The following is a 21,430-nucleotide window of genomic DNA, read 5'->3' as shown; positions in this document are numbered from 1 at the left end:
GTAGGAGCAAATGTGATGTCTTTGATATTTTCTATGAAGTGTGTGTTCTTTACATAAGTGGATGTTTGCCTGATGTGAGGTTTCAGTAAGTTTGCCAATGTTTAAATAGTAAAGAAGTTGGAGAAAATCTTGCATCAACAATTGATCTCAATGGCAAGTCTTGTTTATGCAGCTTAGGGACTCCATATATTCTAGGAACAAGGGGATGTCTAGATTCAAGGCGTTTTTTTGTTTCTTCAGACCAAGTCAACATGTTTTTTTTTTTTAATTAAGTTATTGGTTTTATTATGGAAATATCCATAAGATCTCATTCTAACTTTTCATAGGGATCCTCTAGAAGTGATTTCATATTTTTCATGTATTCTGCAGAGTTCAAAACAACTGTTGAGTTGCCTCTATCAGCTTTCAATATTATTTATGATATTTATATCCTTTTAAATGTTTTTAAAGGCCTTTAATTCTACTTCAGTGTTGTTCAAACCAGTTTTAACTTATGGATCTGAGAGCTGAATCAGAAGTAAAACACTTGATCGAAGACTAGAGACAGCAGATACGAGTCCTGAGAAAGAATAGGGGCATGAACAGATGGCATCAATGGCAATATCACATTAAAAAAATGAGGATATTAGGAAAGAACTTGACATCGTCAGCATCTAGGAATGTGTTAGCAGAGCTAATCTCAGGTGGTATGGTCACTTAAACATGGGTGAGGAAAGATTAGCAAAACAAGTGTTCTCTGCCAAGTTTGCAGGAAAACGACCCAGAGGAAGACCAAGATACAGGTGGATTGATACGGTAAAAAGCGTCTTACACGACAGAAATATAAGATCTGATAATGTTGGAGTCTTGATAAGTAACAGACTGATTTGGAGAAAAATTGTAGATAGGAAGTTAGTAATGATGTAAATTTTTCATGTAGTACTATCATATCCTGTACACCCCTTGAAGGTACATGGCAGGAATTTTTAGGAGATTTTGCTAGTAAAAGGATGGAGGCTTTTCTTTAAGAACACATGTTGACCAACAGGATACACTAACATTTTATGATTTCTTCCTTTCATAGACTTTCTCTTACTCCATGTCTGCCATGGAGCCCCCCCTCCCCCCATCTTGCAGACAACTTCACCACATGATTCTCTGGCAGTCAATGCATTTTTTTCAGAGTTTGCTATGCAGTCTCTAGATTCTGGATCTCGTTTTCAAGCTCTTGCTTTTTATCCAATTATACTGCCATAGCTGAATCAAGATTTATCAGAGTTGCTGAAGTTTTCTTTTAGAAACTATAGTACTTTTATTTCTTTATTTTATTTTTTTGATGGAGCTTATTCTTATCGGTATCCAGAGAGTTCATCGAAAAGACAATTCATCGAAAAGGCAATTAATCGAATGAACAATTCATCGAACGACGATTCGTCGAAAATGCAATTCATAAAAAAAAAACAATACACAGAAAATTTTAACTTTTCGAAATGTTATGATAAAAGTGATCCATTTAGAACAGATAATTAACCGTGCAGAGTGAGAAAGCAATGCTACTTTAATTGGGAATAATTATAGAACAGTATGATTTCTTATCTGTTTCTGGGAGGAAAAGCCCAGCCCACGCAGGCTCTATTATTATTATGTTACTAGTAGTAATATGCGACTTCAATACAGCAATTATTATGGGATGAATAAAAGTCTCAAATAGCGAATCTGAATCAGATTCGCTATTTGAAACTTTTACAAGAAAATGTCGAACCGTTCCAGTTTTCAGTTCGGGGCAACAAAGAAAAACGCGTCCAAATTATGTATTACAATAACTCTCTGACTTAGCAGAATCAGTAGAAGTTGTCAGTCCAAAAAGCTGCCTGCATAGTTCAGTTTTTGTTCTAAATGGATCACTTTTATCATAACATTTAAAAAACAAATGTTTCGAAATGATATTAACAATTCTGCTTTGGCTGGATCAATTTAATGAAATTTTAGTTAAAATTTTTGGTGAATTGTTCATTCAATGAATTGCCTTTAGATTAACTGTTTTTTCGATGAATTTTCATGGAACTATTCTTATCTAGCTGATCATGTGATGATCCTTTCTTATTTCAAATCATCTGTACACTCTTCTATTTTGGACCAATCTGAAGATATCATTGTCAAAAACATAACCGATAAGACTTTTCTTGTTTTGTATGTTCTTATGAATTTATATGGCAGATGATTACTATAATGAACCTCCCCAAGGACTAGAAAGAAAGTTCGTTAAAATGCAAAGTGCAGTATAGAATTTAATGTAAAAATACTAACCCCTGAACTAAATTTCCATGAAATAAAAGAAATTACAAGAAAAAACAGAAAAAGGAAATCATGAAAATAACAAATTACAAGAAAGAGAAAAAAGAAATCATGAAAAATAAAATAAATCACAGAAAACAGAAAAATATCATGAAAAATTAAAGAAATTACAAAAAAAAAAAAAAAAAAAAAGCAAAGAAAATCAGAAATATAGTACAAAAGAAACTGCAAAAAATGTAACAAAGAAAATAGCAGGAAACAAAACAAAGGAAATCATCAGAAATACAACAAAAGAAATCATGGAAAATAACACACAAAATGCAAAAAAAGAAAATAATGGAAACAGAAAATAAAAAATCGTGAAATATGCAACCAAGAATATTGCAGGGAAAAAAAAAGGAAATCTTCAGAAACAGAACAAAAGAAATCATGAGAAATAACACAAAAAATTGCGAGAAATGTAACAAAGAAAACTGCAAGAAACATTATAATATTAATAAAATGAAATGGCCAGAAACAGAACAAAAGAAATCACTACCAGTAGAATGAAAAAATTTGCAAGAAAAAAAAAAAAAAAAAAGAACTGGAAAAACAGAACAAAGGGAATTGTGGGAAATTATAAAAGGAACATCATTTTCATCAAACAGGAAAACATACAATGATGACAGAGGACTGGCAGGACCATAGATAAATCACACAAAATGAAAATATGAAAAAGTACGAATGGAAACAATAATGGCAGATAAAGAAAAAACCAGAATTTTAGAATTTTAGAAATAAAATTCTAAAAATAAAAATCCAGAATTAATGTTTAAATTTTGAAATGTTACATTAGCTAAATTAATGTCACTCAAGTAGCATCTTAAGCAGTGAGTGAACTTGATCATGTTCAATTACAACGAGGAAGGGAGCAGAAGTGATGAACATTAGTCTGCATTAGTCACCCTGAAGGAAGACGGAAAAGGAATAAACACAACTGGTGTCAACATCTACTTCCTGATCCGCCAGAGACCCAATGGTGTACAGCTGGTATAAATTAATGCTGCTAAGAACTATAAATTGAAGAAATATCCCCCAACCCTGCCTTATTACAATCTTCCTGTTATTTGACACTCCACTCCATTCACTCTATTTTTTTCAATATTGCTCACACCCATGAAAGGTTATTTGCAAATGTATAATATATTTTGTAGTGTGAGTGAGATAGGGATTTTTTTTTCTATTTCTATAAATTTTATATATATATATTTTATTTATTTTTTACAGTCCAGAAATCCTGCTCTAATGACCAAATATGGAATTTTTCCAAGCCACTTCAGGCTTCCAAAATAAACAGGGCAGTGGTTTCAACACTGGGTGATGAAATTCATCTCCCACCTAAAGACAATTACAAACATCCATGCCCGTGGTAAGATTTAAACCCGCAGCCTGTTGGTTGGAGATTGAATACGCTAACCACTCAGCCAACCAGGTTGGCACACAACAGTTTTAGCGACACGACACTCCTGTGAATTCCTATGCACAATTGACGTGCACGGATTGTTTATGACATCATTGCTCACTACATCTTTTTGTGTTTTGGTGTTTTGCTGTGAATTATAAACCGTCACTGTTATTTTATTTTACTGTTGTTAATGGTAGATAAAATTCAACGTAAGTTATTGTTCCAGTCAAAAAAGCCACATGAACTTGTTACGTTAGATACTAATATTAAAATTGTTAAATTTAATGACAATGGCGTATTGAACACAGATGGTCTTTAGGCTAAACTTACCTCACAATACTGTTTGTTTAAAACAAAGTTCTTAGTTAAGTGAAAAGTACTATTTAATACTATATAATTTTTTTAAATAACAGCGTTATACAGAAAAAGAGAAAAAAAAAACTTGACAAAACTAAATAGAAGTTATTACTCCTTTCACTCAAAATGTATTATGAGCTTCATTCAGGTAGAAGGTAAAAGAATTCTGAATACAAAAACGAGCCATACAGCATGCATATAATATCACTTATCTCAGTCACAGTTGTATGGATGGAGAAAAGACTATGCAAGTTCAGAGATGTGGGTATAGATGTATAATTAATTCATTTTAAAAAATTATAAACAATTAATAGCATTTACTTCTGAAACTTAGAGATAGGCATACACAGTCTGTCCAATTAAGATGAGGACAGTGGCATAGGGTTTCACACGATTCAAAACACAGACGATCAAATTTGAATCTACTGTAGTGTAGCATCTTAGTATGGTTCCAGTTAACTTTATGTCTAGTTTCATTGGCATGAGAAGCAAGGCCTGAACCTTCATATTTCAAAAATCTTATATAATCTTGATGTTCCTGGATTCTAATAGTAACAAAGATGACAAGAATAGGATATTTTATAAATGCCAGGCAAAGATAGAGATCGTGATGTATCTTTGATAGATAGTAAGAAAGGTGACAACTTCTGGGCTAGTTTGAAGGTGATATACAAATTATATGTATGAAGGTCCTTGCTATTTGTTCAGATGTTCCTTTAAGGTAGGTATGCAGATAATCAAATATTTTCTGAATCAAGGTCTCACTGTATCCATTAAATAACAGAGTAAGTTTTATTTTAATTATGACTTCCTGTAAACAGAAATCATTTCTGTTGAGTAGAAAACGAAATTTTCTCTACAGAATTCATTTCCTTGAAAGCGAATTCAAAAATTTATATTATTTTATATTTATATTATACTGTCATCTTTTTCTAGTGATTGAATAAATAATAAATCACCCTGACACTTGACATTTTAGGCTTCTTAACCAATTATACCAAAATGACGTTTTTGCAATTCCTCTGCAAATTCAGTTATTCAGCTAGTGGTATGGGACAAATACCAGTACCACTAGCATATTCCTTGTATGATCCTAAGTTGTGATATTCGAAGAAAAAGTGAGGAACTTGATTCATTTACATCATTATATTTTGAAAATTTGTATAAGAAAGTAATGCCCCAGCCAGTATATCTGATTATGTTGTACCATCATAATGTAGTATGTGTAGTTTTAGTCAATATACAATAATAAGATCATCATCATCGAATTCCTGCCTTGTACCCTTAAGGGGTGTACAGGATATCATAGTACTACATGAAAAATTTACATCATTACTAACTTCCTATCTACAATTTTTCTCTAAATCAGTCTGTTACTTGTCAAGATTCCAGCATTATCAGATCTTATATTTCTATCTTCTAAGGCACTTTTTACTGTATCAATCCACCTATATCTTGGTCTTCCTTTGGGTTTTTTTCCTGCCAAATTGGCAGAGAATACTTTTTTTGCTAATCTTTCCTCGCCCATTCTGTTTAAGCGACCATACCACATGAGATTAGCTCTGATAATACACATTCCTGGATGCTGACGATGTCAAGCTCTTTCCTAATATTCTCGTTTTTAATATGATATTGCCATTGATGACATCTGTTCATGCTCCTAATCTTTCTCAAAACTCTCACATATGCAGTCTCTAGTCGTTGGTCAAGTGTTTTACTTCTGAACCAGCTCTCAGATCCATAAGTTAAATCTGGTTTGAACACTGTCTTGTATACAGCTAATTTCTGACTAATTTCTCTCTTATTCCATATGAAATTATTCAATTGATTTCCTACCATACCAGCTTTGTTGATTCTGTTGTCTATTTCCATATTTAATTTACCATCTTCACTAAAAATTGTGCCTAAGTAGCTGAAATATTTTACTTGTTCCATATTCAAAATGCAGTTAATATTTTTAGTGATTCTGCTTATTTTCATTGTCTTTGTCTTGTAATTGCTGACTCTTCATACCAATCTATTACAACAGTTATCCAATTTAGTCAAGGAATCTTGCAGTCTTCTAGTGGATTTATTTAGAAGTATAACATCATCCGCATAAAGAAAAGAGCTGACATTAACATCTCCAATTTTGATATCATGTTTAATACCACTTTCTTTCATAATGTGATGCATATAGATAATGAATAACAGAGAGGATAATGTACATCCTTGTCTCACACCAGATTTAACATTAAACCATCTTCCTGTACATCCTTCAATTCTAACTGCAGACTTACAACTCAAATACAGACAAAGTATAGCTTGATATAATGCCCCACTGATACCATACAACTGTAGCATTTTGAATAGCTTCTCTCTTGGCACCTTGTCATGCCTTTTCCAGATTTATAAAACTTAAATACAGATCTTTGTTATATTCCCATGATTTCTAAACTATATGTTGTAAAGTGAAAATCGGATACTGACAGGCTCTATTTGGTCTGAATCCAGCTTGTTCATCACCAAGCTTCTCTTCAATAATCCTTCTCAACCGTTTTTCAAGTATATTTGCATAAATCTTACCAGGAACACTGAGTAGGGAAATACCTCTATAATTCTTACTTTCAGTTTCATTTCTCTTTTTTTATATGGGTACTATGAGAGCTCTACTCCAATCATCGGGAATTCGTCCCTCTGTCCAGGACTTCTGAACTATGCAGTGCAGTCACTCTAAGACTTTTATACCTCCATACTTCAGCATTTCTGGTCGAATATCATCTATTTCTGCTGTCTTTTCACATTTCAAGCCTTTGATGGCTTTTTCTACTTCAAGTATGGATATGTGTTCCTGACTGTATGCCTGTTGAGTGTTTTTTTACCACTGTGCTATCACTGCTTGTTTCATTTAGCAATTATACGAAGTAATTACTCCATACTTTCAAGGATATCTTTTTCTCCAGTTTTCATGTCACCTTTATCATTTCTAATTAATTTTACAACATTCTTTCCTCCATTCCTGAGCTTCTTCAACAACCTCCAGAATATCTTGCCACCTTGTTGATATTTATTTTCTATGTTCTTACCAAAGTCTTCCCATGACTTCTGTTTAGCTAATTTTACACAGTGTTTAGCTTTCTTACATTTGTCTCTGTATTCTCTAAGCGCACAAGCTGACTTATTTGCCAGGAACTTTTGATATGCTTTCTTCTTTTCCTTCACTGCCTCTTTAACTTCCTGTGTCCACCATGGAGTTCTGATTTTTCTATCCTTGCACACAACCTCACCACATGCCTCTCTGCCTGAATCAATCAGTGTTTTCTTCAAGGTTTGCCACTGAATCGCCAAGGTTTGGTTCCTGCTCTCAAACTCTTTCATTTCTTCTTGAATAATATTTGTGTATTTTAGTCTACAGTTCACATCTGAGAGATGCTCAACTTTTATTCGCTTTAAAACTTTCTTACATGTTCTTCTTTTCAATATGAAATTCAAATCCTCTGTACTCTCTGGTGTCCTGCACCAGGGAGAAAACATCACTATCAACAATAACATAGTCAATGAGAATTTTCTTATTCCTTGCCTCTTCTCTCCATGTGAATTTGTGCACATTTTTATGTGGGAACATGGTATTAGTAAAAGCAGTCCATGTCCTGAGCAGAAATCCAACAGGTATTTGCCATTATCATTAGCTTTTCTCCAAATTTTCCCAAAATATTTTTGTATGTCTGACAATCATTTCCAACTCTGGTATTTAGATCCCCTACAAGGACCAAATTTTCCTTTTTCATTGTGTCAGTTGCTTTCTCTAAAACTTCAAAAAATTCCTCCACTTCTACCTTAGTAGAACCTTCTGTGGGACCATAGGCATAAATAAATCTCATTGTCCAAAATTTCAAGTGATGGTACAATAATAAGATTAGATAGCTAATTATCATTCATGCAAAACTCATATGGATACTTAGTTACTGGATGCTATGAAATGGCAAAAACTGGACACTGGATCAGAAGCCACAACAGTTCTGTATATTTCCTATAAGCTATGTGGATGTCTCACCTCAGTTATCTAGCTTTGATTTTTAAGCAACCTCCCTATACTAATTTGCAAAATCCAAATTCAACTTTATTAATAAATAAACACAAAAATTTATAGAGCAAAATGGACAAATACCAGTACCACTAGCATATTCCTTGTATGATCCTGTTGTGATATTCGAAGAAAAGTGGGAAACTTGATTCATTTACATCATTATATTCTGAAATTTTGTAATACGTTATTAGAAAAGGAATGCATATAAGGAATACCTTATATTGCTGAAAGAGTTACAGAAATTTAATATTTTGTGTATGCCACTTGCATTTTGTGTATGTCATTCAATTTGCCCAAGGATGGCAAATTAAATTTGGAGAGAGAGAGAATAAATAAAGCTACTTTAGTAGGAAGTCAGATGAATAAATTTATATGGAATAAGAGAGAAATTAAACAAAACATTAAACTAGTAGTACATAAGACTGCATTCCAACATCAATTTTAATTCATGAATCAGGTTAGAAATAAAACACTCTTCCAAGACTAAAACTCTGTCCATGGACAGACTTCTGAGAACAATTAGGGAAGTGGGCAGATGGCATCAATACCAAAATCATATTAAAAATGAAGATATTAAAAAAAGACCTTAACATTATTAGTAATCAAGACCATGTAAAGAACTAACCTAAGGGAGGCATGGTTACTTTAACAGAATGGTAGAGAAAAGATGGAAGAAAAAACCTAGAGGAAAATGGATTGATGCAGTTAGAAGTCCAGTAAGATCCAGCATTTTGCACTTCTGACAAATAACAGATTAATTTGAGGAAAACTGTAGGAAGTTAGTAGTAACAAACTTAATCACATAGTACTATAACAGCATCTTGTTCATTCTTTGAGGGGAACACATTAGGAAGTGGCACTTATGGACTTTTTTATATATATTTCCTGAATTATTATTAGCTGAAAGATACTGATGCTTGTATATCATAGTTTATAATCATGTTTGTCTCTTTTTAAAATTTTGAGTTTTCTTGATAGAATGTAAGAATCAACTGAGAATTAAAAAAATAAATAAATAAATAACAAACAACAATATAACTTCTTGGAATTTTTAATTTAATTTATAACCAAGTGAAAAAACTTTCTACAATCTTTTCTACAGAAGCATTAAACATTACAATGATTTTTATATATTAATTTTTAATTCTGTGCATTTTCTCAAAACTATGACTGCAGAAAATGAAATAAATTCCTATTAATATAGCTGATAAATTCTAATGGATACCCTCAAAGCTTAAGATGCATTATAATCCTTTAAATTTATAAGTTTTAAAGCATGATATAAACAATTGTTTAAGAAAAGTGTCAGACTTTGTAAGTGAATGACTAGCTAAGTGAAATATAAATTAACTGGATATATTTAGTGAAACTGGTGATTTGTTTCATAGCCTAACTGTAGGAACTTTTTGCTTGTGAAGTGAAAATTCAGCTAAGAATTTAATTCAATATTTATTTTTAAACTGGTTTAGTTCTCTTGAACTGAACTTGTTCATGCTTTTAGGAAAAGCATGTGAAGTCCTGTTCAAAAACAGAAATTAAAGTTTTGGCAATGGAAAGATTTGATACTCCTCATTAATTTGATACTTCATCTTAAAAAACTTACAATTTAAGGACTTTATATTATCCAAGTTAGTAACTAGTTGTCAGCCTGTTGGCCAGGTAGTCAGTATATCTGCTCTCCAACCGACAGGCTGTGGGTTTGAATCCAACCATGGGCATGGATGTTTGTGAATGTCGTTAAGGTAGGAGATGGATTCCACTACCCCATTTATTGAAGGCTTCAAAAAGTTCCATATATATATATAAATCAATAAAAATAGAAAAAAATCCTTAATTCACTCACAGTAGTAATGTACCATAGGTCTACACATAAACCTTTCATGGGTGGGAGCCACATAAAAATAAACAAATAAAATAAAAAGCAAAGTGAGAGAGAGAGAGAGTTAATTTTGTAAAATACTGATAACTTATTTATATTAAATGTTTATTTATTTATTTTAGATATTTAAGTGTCCTAATAACTGAAATTTAATATTTAAAAAAAAAAGGAAAAGAAAAGGGGGAAAAAAGGCAAGAAATAAAATAAAGAACATGGCAGGAAAAGAGAATACAGAAATAGAAAAGAAAAAAAAAAAGGCAAGAAACAAAACAAAAACATGGTGGGGAAAGAGAATGCAGAAACAGAAGGAAACAAACACAAAGCAAATGAGTAACAGAGCAAAGGAAATCGGGAATCATAAGTGATGAAACCAAATGAAAATAATAATGGGAGACATATTAGAATGAAAAAGAGCAGATGTGAACAAGTCAGATGTGCTAATCCATCCCCTAAGACTATCCAATGAAGACTAAATGTTCATCACTTATGTATCCTCCCCTCTTTCTAATTATAAAAGAGGTAACTAATTATAAAGTTGACTGACAGCTGAAGTTTTTCAGAGCCTACAGTTCATTAATGAAGATTTCAGATAAGTGACACTAATTTAAGCTAACATTTCAAAACTTAAATGCTAATTTTGGATTTTCATACTCTTCTTTCTTATATTCTTCTTCCTAGTGTTATGTGCAGGATCTTCTACTTTGCATTTGACCCTCCATTTCATCTGGTTTGAAACATCAGTAGGGCAGACACCCATGGCCGACTTGTCTTCTTTTAGGCTGTCCATTCATCGTTTTTTTTTTTTTTTTTTTTTTGGGGGGGGGGGTGCCCTTTAAGTTGTTGGCCATCTGGACTAAGTGTAAAGGTCCATCCTGTAACAGATTCCTTGTCAGCCCTGGCCATATGCCCATACCATCATAGGCATATGTACATTTGTACTTTTGTTGCATTTGTACTCTTTTTTTTTTTTGTTGTCATTTTATGTGCTTTATGTATGACTGCCAATCCTTTCTATTCTGCCATCAGTGTACAATTTTCCACTATTTCCTTTTTCCTATTTCCCATCATTCTGTTCAACGTATGATTTCATACAATTTCCTGTTTCCTTCCACTTTCTTTGTTCTGTTTCCTGCCCCCCCCCCCTCTTTTGCTGCAACTTTTTGTTGTTTCCAGTCATTTATTCTGTTTAATGATCAGAACTAGTTTTCTTGTTTCTTTTATTTTCTAGTTCTGAAATAAAGCATGAATTTTATACAAAACTTCTCACAGGATTATTCCCTACAGCTGTATTTTGTGACATCATCCATGAGAAAATTCTGTTTTATATCACGAAGGTTTTATGCTTATACTGTATGCAATAGTGAGTTTAAAATAGCATTGATTCTATGGGACTTTAGGCCAGATCTTTTCCATAGTTCATTACAGCATAAAACTGTAGCCATGTTTACCATAGTGCATGTCTACTATAAGCTGTGTCTAGTTGAGACTAAAAATTCATAGTAATCAAATGCTAACCAAAATTATGTTTTGTATCATTTCTGCAAAATAAAAATATTAATATCTTTTTGTCTCCCCACTCCCCATTTCAATGCAATATACTTATTTTAATTTCCTAAAAATTTTTGCATGATGCTTTGGGTTTTTATCTTTTTGATTAAATATTTTTTGTGACAATTTTGAAAACTTAATTATGTACAGATTTGTCTTTCAGTAAGGAAGACAGACATGACTTACTATTTGTGTGAGAATCTTTCACACAAATAATAAATCATAATTTCAGTAAATAATAATTCAAGTAAGGAAGAAAGACATGTTTTTTTTATTTGTGTTAGTCTTTCAAATTGATCATTTAACTGACCTTTGGTTGTTTCTTAATATAATCTTCAATGGCATCAACAGCTTCTCGAAATACAGATGATTTATTTTTCTTTATCTGCTCTTCTTTATTTTCTTCATAATGTTTAATAAATTCCTCTTGTATCCAGGCACTAGAAAATTATGTAGTAAGAGAATTAAAACTGACCGTGGTAAAAATATGAACTTGAAAGTCAAAACCATATTGACATGTATATTCTGAAACTTGTTACAGAACAATAAACTGTCTGAAATTATTAACCACTAAACTGACCTTGCTGTCTTTACATATCATAAGTGTCCATTAAAGTTAACAGAACATTTAGATACCACTGAAATAAATTGAATACGAAGCTCATGTTTTTGATACATTTTATCTTATGGCCATTTGGATGGTTAATATTGTAGAGTATCATACAGTTTTAATATACTGTTTTATGTATATTGAAAATAAAAAAATGAAACAATAGCCAATTAATCCATTAAACATTAATAAAAAAAAGTAGATGCTCTTCATCTAATGTAGTGGTAGCACTGTGTATTATGTTACACACACACCAGGTTGATAGATACTGGCGAAGTGAGCACTCATTATTTGAACTCTCAATCTGGTGTATGTAATATAGTGCACAGTGGTACTACTACATTGGATGAGGACAGAGAGATGCATGAGAAGGAGATTCTAGAGCAGTTACATAACCTGGATAAGAATTCAGCAATAGGGACAGATGGGATATCAGCACACATGTATGCTAAAGGAATGTTTAACCGAAGCAGCTTAGCCCTTAACATGTTTGTATAATTTGAGTCTTAGCTCAGGAAAGATCATACAGGACCTATTACTATCTCTGGAGTGATTGTGGAGAGTTTAGAGCAGTTATTAAAAACTTGCATATAGAAATGGGTGGGCAAAGAAGCATTACTTTTGAAGTAATGGCAGCATGGGTTTACTAAAGAGAGGTCACATCTGAGCAATCTGCTCATATTTTGTAATAATGTTATGGCTGGGTTGGATAAAGGGAATGAATATATACTATGATGATGTTGGAGTGCAATTCTAGCTTGACTCCTCGTGGTGCACTCTGGATAACGGTAAAGAGCTAGAGCGACTTGGCAACCAGACTCTCTTCTCGATCTCCTGGTTACAGCACACATGAACTCAAACACACGAATTAGCTTTCTTAAGGGCAATATGACTAGAAATATTGGACCTGTTGTCCGAATTTGCCAAATTAACATTGAGGGTATATGTAGAGCAAAACGTGAATACCTCTCAAAGATTTTATATGACAACAATGTCAACGTTGTTCGTGTTCAAAAGACTCACTGTAAGGATGAGGATCAGCTCCACCGCAGAGGCTGAATTCCTGGTTACATTATCATTGGAGCCACTTATCATCATGCACATGGCCTTGCTACCTATGTATGTAGTACCCTAGAAGAGTCCCACCTCATTACAACTAGCATTGTCGATAGCATGAATCTGATAACTATGATAGGGAACATAATCATTACCAATGTGTATAAACTCCCCCCCCCCCTCTTGTGGCCTCCACAAGTTCTACCAGTGTACAACCACCCTGAGATGCATATAGGCAACTTTAACAGCCACCACACGCTATGGAAATATGCTCCAACAATGAATGCAGAGAGACTTTGACTAAATGGGCATAAATTCACAACATGCACCTAATTTTCGATGCAAAAGATAGATCTTCCTTCAGGTCAGCAGATTGGAACAAGGAGTACAACCCCAACCTCTGCTTCGTCACTCAAGACAACAATAGACGACCATTACCTACATCAAAAAGAGTTCTCTCCAACTTTCCCCATAAGAAGATCATACCAAAAGGCTTCGGGAAGGAATATATCCCTGGATGGGACGATAACAGTAACAAACTGTATCAAGAATACTTAGAGTGTGGCGATCCTAATATTGCAGATGAACTCATTCTCAGCCTTGACACCAGCCGACAGAAGAAATGAACTGAAACAGTAGAAAGACTCGATTTTTGGCACTCCAGTAGAAAAGCATGGAGTCTTCTAAGAAAACTGGGTAGTGGCACCCTGACTGCCCAGGAACAATCAGCTATTTCTCCTAACCAATATGCATCACATATTGTCAACACATCAAGATATATCACCAAGGAAAAACAACACACTCTTCAAATAAAAAGAAAACTTACATATTTGAAAAATAACAGATCATCAGACCCTTTATATTCGCGATCTTTCACTCTTGAAGATATTAACACTGCTCTAATGGATATGAAACCAGGCAAGGCTCCAGGTTTCGATGGAATTCATCCTGATTTCCTGTTGAAGACAGGCCAAAAAGCTCGACAGTGGTTGGCTTGCTTTTTTCTCTGAAATCCTCCAGACTGGTAGACTTCCAAAAGAGTTTAAGAGGACAAAAATTATCCCCATCTTAAAACCAGGAAAAACCAACAACAAACCAGAAAACTACTGACCAGATGCCCTGCTTAGCACCTGTTATAAGCTCCTAGAAAGGATCATCCTCAATAGAATTGCCCCCTAAGATAATAGAACAAGTCCCAGTGGAACAGGCCAGATTCAGACATAAACGTAGCTGCTGTGATCAGGTTTTGTCACTCACCACACACATGCAGAGGCAGGTACCAACAATGCCTGAAAACAGCTGTAGCTTTTGTAGATCTTACCACAGCTTATGATACAGTCTGGAGGCATGCCGCAGTCTGCAAGTTGTTCCGTGCAGTCCCATGCAGAACAATAGCAAAACTAATCGATAACATGCTAAACAACTGCCTGTTCCAAGTGTGTATGGACGAGAACAAAAGTAAACAAAGAACACTGGATAACAGATTACCACAAGGGTCAGTTCTGGTTCCCCTCTTTTTTTTTTTAACTTATATATTGCAGATTTGCCTAATACAGCCTCCAAAAAAGTTTTGCTACGCTGATGGCATTGCTCTAGCCACCAGACACACTAATTTTACTACAATGGAAGATACACTAACAGACGACCTTGCAGTCCTAGATGAATATTTCAGCAAATGGAGATTACGCCCAAATCCTAGCAAAACAGAAGTTTCATGCTTCCTCCTGAAACAATAACCAGGCTAACAAAGAACTCATGGTCTACTTCAACCACAAACTACAACTGATTCCCGAAATATCTGGGTGTCACTCTGGATAGAACTCTATCTTTTAAACCACATCTCATTAACACAGCATCCAAGCTAAAAACAAGAAATAATATACTGCAAAAACTATGTGGAACAACTTGGGGTGCCTCAGCAACAATGCTTCGCTGCACTGCTCTTGGCCTAGTTTACTCTGCAGCTGAATACTGCTCACCCATATGGCTGAACAACACCCATGTGTATTTGGTTGATGCTCAGCTTAACACCTATGCACTTTATTTCTGGAACTGTAAAATCAACCCCGAATCTACTGGCTCCCAGTGCTAAGCAACACCCCACATCTGCAGATTCAACTTCCTTCTACATGAATACAGCAAAATTATGGAAATCCAAAATCTTCCAATCCACGAAGACATCCTACCCCTAGAAATAAACAGGCTAAAGTCAAGGCACCCTCCAATCTTAACAGCAAAAAATCTTGCAGAGACAAGTTTCAACATGGAGAAGTGGAAAGAGTCCTGGTGTAACACTTCAACAGGGGTCTTCCATGAATTAGTGGACTCAACACACAAGGTAGGACTCAAACCCGAAGATGCCTTAGGGTTTTGACCTACCTTGGAAAACTTGGTCTGCCCTTAACTGAATCTGCACCAATCATGGCAGATGTGCAGACCACCTTTACAAATGAGGCATGATTGCTTCACCCAGGTGCGACTGTGGATCACCCTGCCAGACAATTAATCATATTACAGCAAAATGTGTCCAATGTGCATACAGTGGAAACCTGTCAGACTTCATCCATGCTTCACCAAGTGCAGTTGACTGGATAATCAACCTAGACATAGTTATAGCCTTATCTTGAGTGTCTCTTTTATGATTGTATTATGTTTTATTATTGTACATATGTCTATTACTGTCCATATATATATATTAAGAATTAATGTAATGTAACTTTTCATGTGTGAGCCATATGCTAAATAAATAAAAATAATAATGATGCTATTGGACCCTGCTAAAGCATCTGATAGGATACCATGTGAAAGGCTGGCACATAAATGCAGAATATCAGATTGGAATGTAAACTACTGGCTTGTGGGTGGCTGACAGAGATATCAGAAAGCGGTATGTGGGAGGGGGGGGGGGGGGTCTGTCAGATTTAAGGTGACCGGTGATGTGCCTCAGGCATCGGTCCTTGGACCACTGCTGTTTGATATATATATCAATGATATTGAAAAGGGCCTGATAGAAAATCTTCAATTTTTTGCTGATGATGCAAAGATAGGAAGGGCAATCAGAGATGTTACTGATATACAGCAAGTACAGGGTAATTTGAATAAGCTGGAAGTGTGAGAAAATGATAATGTCTGCCAATTAATTATTAGCAAGTGTAAAGAAATGCACTTTGCCATAATGAGATATCCAATGGCATATTATATTGGTGGGATTATGCTTGGATAACTCATAAGGCTAAAGATCTTGGAGTTATGATGGACAGAAATTTGGATCACATAGTAATAATTACAAATACAACTCAGAGGTAATTCAATGTTGAAATGAAGATTAACATGCAAGGATATGGAATGCATTTTTCCTGTTTGTGTGGGCTACAGTGCACAGGTTTAGTCTCCTGGGTTCAGGAGATAAAAATGATATTCTGATTATGGAATGTAGATTATGAGTATAGATTTAGAGTATGTGGGCTGCAGACACTGGTAACAGGAGAAAGATGGGTAATATGATAGAGATCTTGGAAGGAAGTTGTAGAATATTGGCTGATAAAACTTTTCATTATATGAAAGGTGGAAGAGGACAAGGGGTATCCATGGAAATTAAGTTTGTATGGTTAAGGAAGGAGTGGGAGGTAGATTTTTCCTCACACAAAACCACGAGTGAGTGGAACAGTTTGCCTGTTAAGGTAGTAAGTGCATCTAGTGTGAATGAGTTTAAGAGAAGGTATGACAGCTGGTGTGGGTGACATATGGCTTCCCTCCATACCTCCTTGAATCCCTGAAGTCTAATAATAATAACATAACATGAAACTTCTAAGAATGCTTGTTTTGACAGGACCATAGTTTTGGACCAAGAGAAAGAAAGTGTCATGCAGCCCTACTACTAAGCAAACCTAATTATACCATCAGTATCATAAAAATATTGATGCACAAAAATATATCTGACTTACAATTCAAATGAATTGGAACTGGAGACTGCACTTAAAATGAGAAGTAAGGAAAATATAACAAAAAATGCATATGCACAGTAAAGACATTTAATTAACAAATGGTAAATACCAATTTCAGTTTGTGTCTCACAATCCATCATCAATATAAGAAGATAAATAATGGAAATTCACAGACAACACTTTATATGCTATGAACGACAATTATGTTTCACATACAGGTGCAAGAATGCAAAATTATAAACTATAACACTATTAAGATCCAGGATTCCAGGGACAGCAAGTTAGTATGAGTACAGGTCGGGTGATTATTATGGGGGACTTCAACTATGGAGATATACACTAGAAGGAAGAAAGATCACATGGCAGTAAGGAAATGGAATTTATACCATCTACTGACAGATAATTACTTGTGGCAGCATGTGATGGAAGGGACTTGGGGGGGGGGGGGGTTGAGAGTATTGGACTTGGTCATAGGATCAGAAGAGCTATCCATAACCAAAGTGGTCACATTGCCTCAGATTGGGGGTCATGACTTGGGAGATTATAAAATATGAGGAATATTCTGTCAAGGAGTATATGTGAAACTACAAGACAGGTGATTATGACAAGCTTAGGAGGCAGCTGAAATCTGTGCCATGGCATAAAACACTGCAGGGTAAAGATGTTAATAGTGCTTGGGAGATGGTTAAGATCATCTACAGGAAGCAATATTAAATTGTATACCTAAGGTAAGGAGGGCTAATCAGGTAGAAATTAGATGTATGAGTAATATCATTAAACACAAGATGCAGAAGAAGAAATGCTGTGGAGGATATATAAAGAGAAAGGTGACCAGCAAACTCACAAAGAGTACAAGGTTCAGGCAAGAAAAGTGACCAGCAAACTCACAAAGAGTACAAGGCTCAGGCAAGAAAAGTGACCAGTATGGCAAGGAAGGAAAATCAGATGATGAGAAGAATCTAGCAGAGTACACCAAAGGAGATCCCAAAGAGTGCTTTTGTTATGTGGCAAGTAAGAGGGGAAAATGACTACGGAAGATTAACCTTAATGAGTGAGGATGGTCACGAGGTGACAGAAGCAGATAAAATAGTTGCGTTACTGAGTGATCATTTTGCATGGCTATATCATTCAAGTGAGGTTATGTCTTAGCATATTTGATGGACACTGATGTGAGAAGAGAAGTGGATGAATTGGAGGTTCTTAGGATATTGCACAATCTCAATGTAAATACAGCTGTGGGATGGGATATCAGCATGCATTTTGCAAGAATGTGTGCAAGGGAACTGGCAGCAGCTCTGATTATGTTATTTAATTTAAGTCTCAGCTCTGGTAGAGTTTGAAGGAGGTGGAAAGAGGGCAAAATAATTCCCTTGCATAAGGGAGGTTCTAAACTACACTAGCAAATTATAGATTAATCAGTAATCAGGAGTGGTGGGATAAAAATATTGGAAAAATTGGTCAAAAAAAAGAGAATTCAAGAAAGGGTGGTTAAGAATATGATACCCTATGAGGGGCATCATGGCTTTGTGAAGACTTGGCCAGGCCTTAATAATTTATTAACTTTTTATAATAGAGCAACAGCTGAGTTGAATAAAGAAATGACTACATGATTCCGATGGATTTTGCAAAGGCATTTGATAGAATACCACATGAAACTGTTATGCAAATTAGAACAAATTGGAATGGATATAACAATGGTTATGTGAACAAGAGGGTGGCTGCTAGGCAGATATCAAAAAATGGCATACGGAGGAACAGAATCCACACAAAAACAAGTGACTAATGATAGGCCATAAGGTTCAGTGCTAGGACCACTACTGTTTAATTTGTACATAAATGGCATAGGAAATGAACGGATATATTCAGTTGTTTGCTGATAATGCAAAATTAGGTAGAGTAATATTTAATCAAGATGATATGGAGAGCATACAGAATGATTTAAATAGGCTGTCAAGTATGGGCAAAAGATAAATGGTATATCAGGTTAATGTGGAGAAATGTAAAGATAAAGTTATGCATTTTGGGATAAATAGATTATAAGCCTTGTATTACATTGATGGCACTGTATTCCATGAGTCTTGTACATACTACTGTATGGACCCCATAGAGGTGCCTGTACAATAATAATAATATAAAATGGAAATCCTGTAAGTCATCTCTTCTCAAAGAATTAAGAGGGAAACAGTTGATGATTTCGTCTATGATTGTCAAGAAAGTTGATTTGCTTGATAATAGATTTCTTGTTGAAGAGGCATTTTTGAAGAACAGACAATGTGAGATCATGACAGCAGCGATTGGATGATATCATATTTTTGTGATAGTTATGTGAAGTTACATAAATATAACACAGAGAGAAATAGATCTGTGGTGTGCAAAATAATGACAGAAGTGTCTGCATCTCATTTTAACAAGAACATCTAGAACCGATCAAGTTCCATTTGATTCTTTTTCTAGGATGAATTTGATTCTGAAATGCAAGTCATTATTTCTCCATAGGAAGAATTTAGTCCTCGATGAATTTGATTCTGGAATGCAAGTCATTATTTCTCCATAGGAATTTAGTCCTTGATGTGTGCTTTTTCAGATAGCACAAAATATCAACATAACAGATCCAAAGCTAAGGTTTGGGATGTATAGCAGATATTTTTACTTAGAAATAAAAATTAGCTAGCATTGAAAATAACAGGAAGCCCATGATAGTTACCTCAGTTTGTCTATTAGTTTTCCATTCCAAGTGAAATATCCTAAATCCATAACAAACTTAAGAAGGTTGACAAAGTCAAATGGAAATTCAGAAGAAATAAATTCAAGGTAAGTGTCTGCCATTTAGAGGAATAACAGTGAAGACTGATGTCAAAATTGAACATCAAATCAAAGGACTCATGTTTTAATTATTCCATTGTGACATAAAATCCCATATATATATATACTAGAAGGTCTAGCATGATAATTTTTGAGTTTTTGGATGGGTGATGGATCTATGGAAATCATTATCTAGTAAGGTGTTGAGCCTGTTAAGCTGACTTTTGTTGGAGTCCCCTGGTAATGACAATGTAGGCATTATTTCAGAGGAGAACACATTTTTCATCTGTATGCACTAGAGTCTAAAACTATGTAATGATTTTAATTCTGAAAGAGGAATACTGAGCTTTGGTGTTTTTAAAACATAAATAATTTTTGCAACCTCAAAGTGTAATTTACTTCCATCTTCACAGGAAAGATAAGAAATCTCTGCTCAATATTATGTAAATAATATGGGACAAAACCGAGATCTTAATTTTTTAACTTGATCTCAAGTTAAAAAATTAACTTGAGATCAAGTTAAAAGATTATGTTCATCCTGTCTTATCTTACTGTTGACTAACAACACACTTATCACTAACAACCCATGGAAGTCTACTTGAGTTAAGAAGCCACTTTAAAAAGTTTTTGAATTTGCCATTATATGTTTAAAGTTTGATAAGTATTTCCAAATTGCTTTGAAATATACAAAACCAAATTAAATTTGCTGACCTGGTTGGCTGAGTGGTAATGTACTTGCTCTCTAACCAACAGTCTGCAGGTTCAATTCTTGCTGTGGGCATGTATGTTTGTGATTGTCTTTAGGTGAGATATGAATTTGATAACCTAGTGTGAGACAATCATCCACTTATTGGAGGCCTGAAGTGGCTCAAAATAATTCTGTTTGGCCTTTCGAGTAGGGTTTACAGACCATGTAAAAAATTCCCACTCATGAAAGGCTGTAAACTTCTGGTACATCATTATTGTAGGTAGATTAAAGATTATTATTATTATTTTTTTTTTTTTTAACCACAGAAATCCTGGAAGAAAAACAGAGCTGCAACGAATACTCTGAAAACACAAAGTACAGAGGAAAAAAGTAACATTATAAAAGACTGAAAAACAAAATCGATAGAATGTGCAAATCCATCAAAAACACTTGGCTGGAAGCAAAGCAAAAATGTGCAAAGAAGTTTATAAAAAGAAAGATAGTAAGATTGTGCATGAAACTATAAAAGAATTAACAAAAAACATTCCCAAACAGACCACTAAAAAGAAAGACAAAAATAATATTAAAACCGGAACACTTCAAAAGATAAAAGAAATTCGAAAATAATATTATTGGTTATTTTTTCTGGATAGAAGACTGAGAAAATACAAATTAAGACATAAAGAGAAATAGGACTGTTGATAATAAAAGAAGAAATTTTGAATACATTAACCAAATGAAATTTTGGCAGAGATAAATTCA

General features: G+C 34.3%; 1 protein-coding gene across 1 annotated transcript in view; it reads right to left on the bottom strand.

Moving 5' to 3' along the window:
• LOC150107429 (cytokine-like nuclear factor N-PAC) overlaps nt 1–21,430 on the bottom strand; it is a 421,033-nt gene that overhangs the window by 327,122 nt on the left and 72,481 nt on the right. Inside the window, exon 4 of the mRNA XM_090391290.1 lies at nt 11,879–12,008. Coding sequence (XP_090247416.1) covers nt 11,879–12,008 — 130 coding nt within the window. The remainder of the gene's footprint in view (nt 1–11,878; nt 12,009–21,430) is intronic.

This window comes from Typopeltis vanoorti, chromosome 4 (genome assembly GCF_054136105.1).
Source record: "Typopeltis vanoorti isolate ZY-2024b chromosome 4, IOZ_Tvanoo_1.0, whole genome shotgun sequence".
NCBI lineage: Eukaryota > Metazoa > Arthropoda > Arachnida > Uropygi > Thelyphonidae > Typopeltis > Typopeltis vanoorti.
This window is presented reverse-complemented; position numbering and strand designations above follow the sequence as displayed.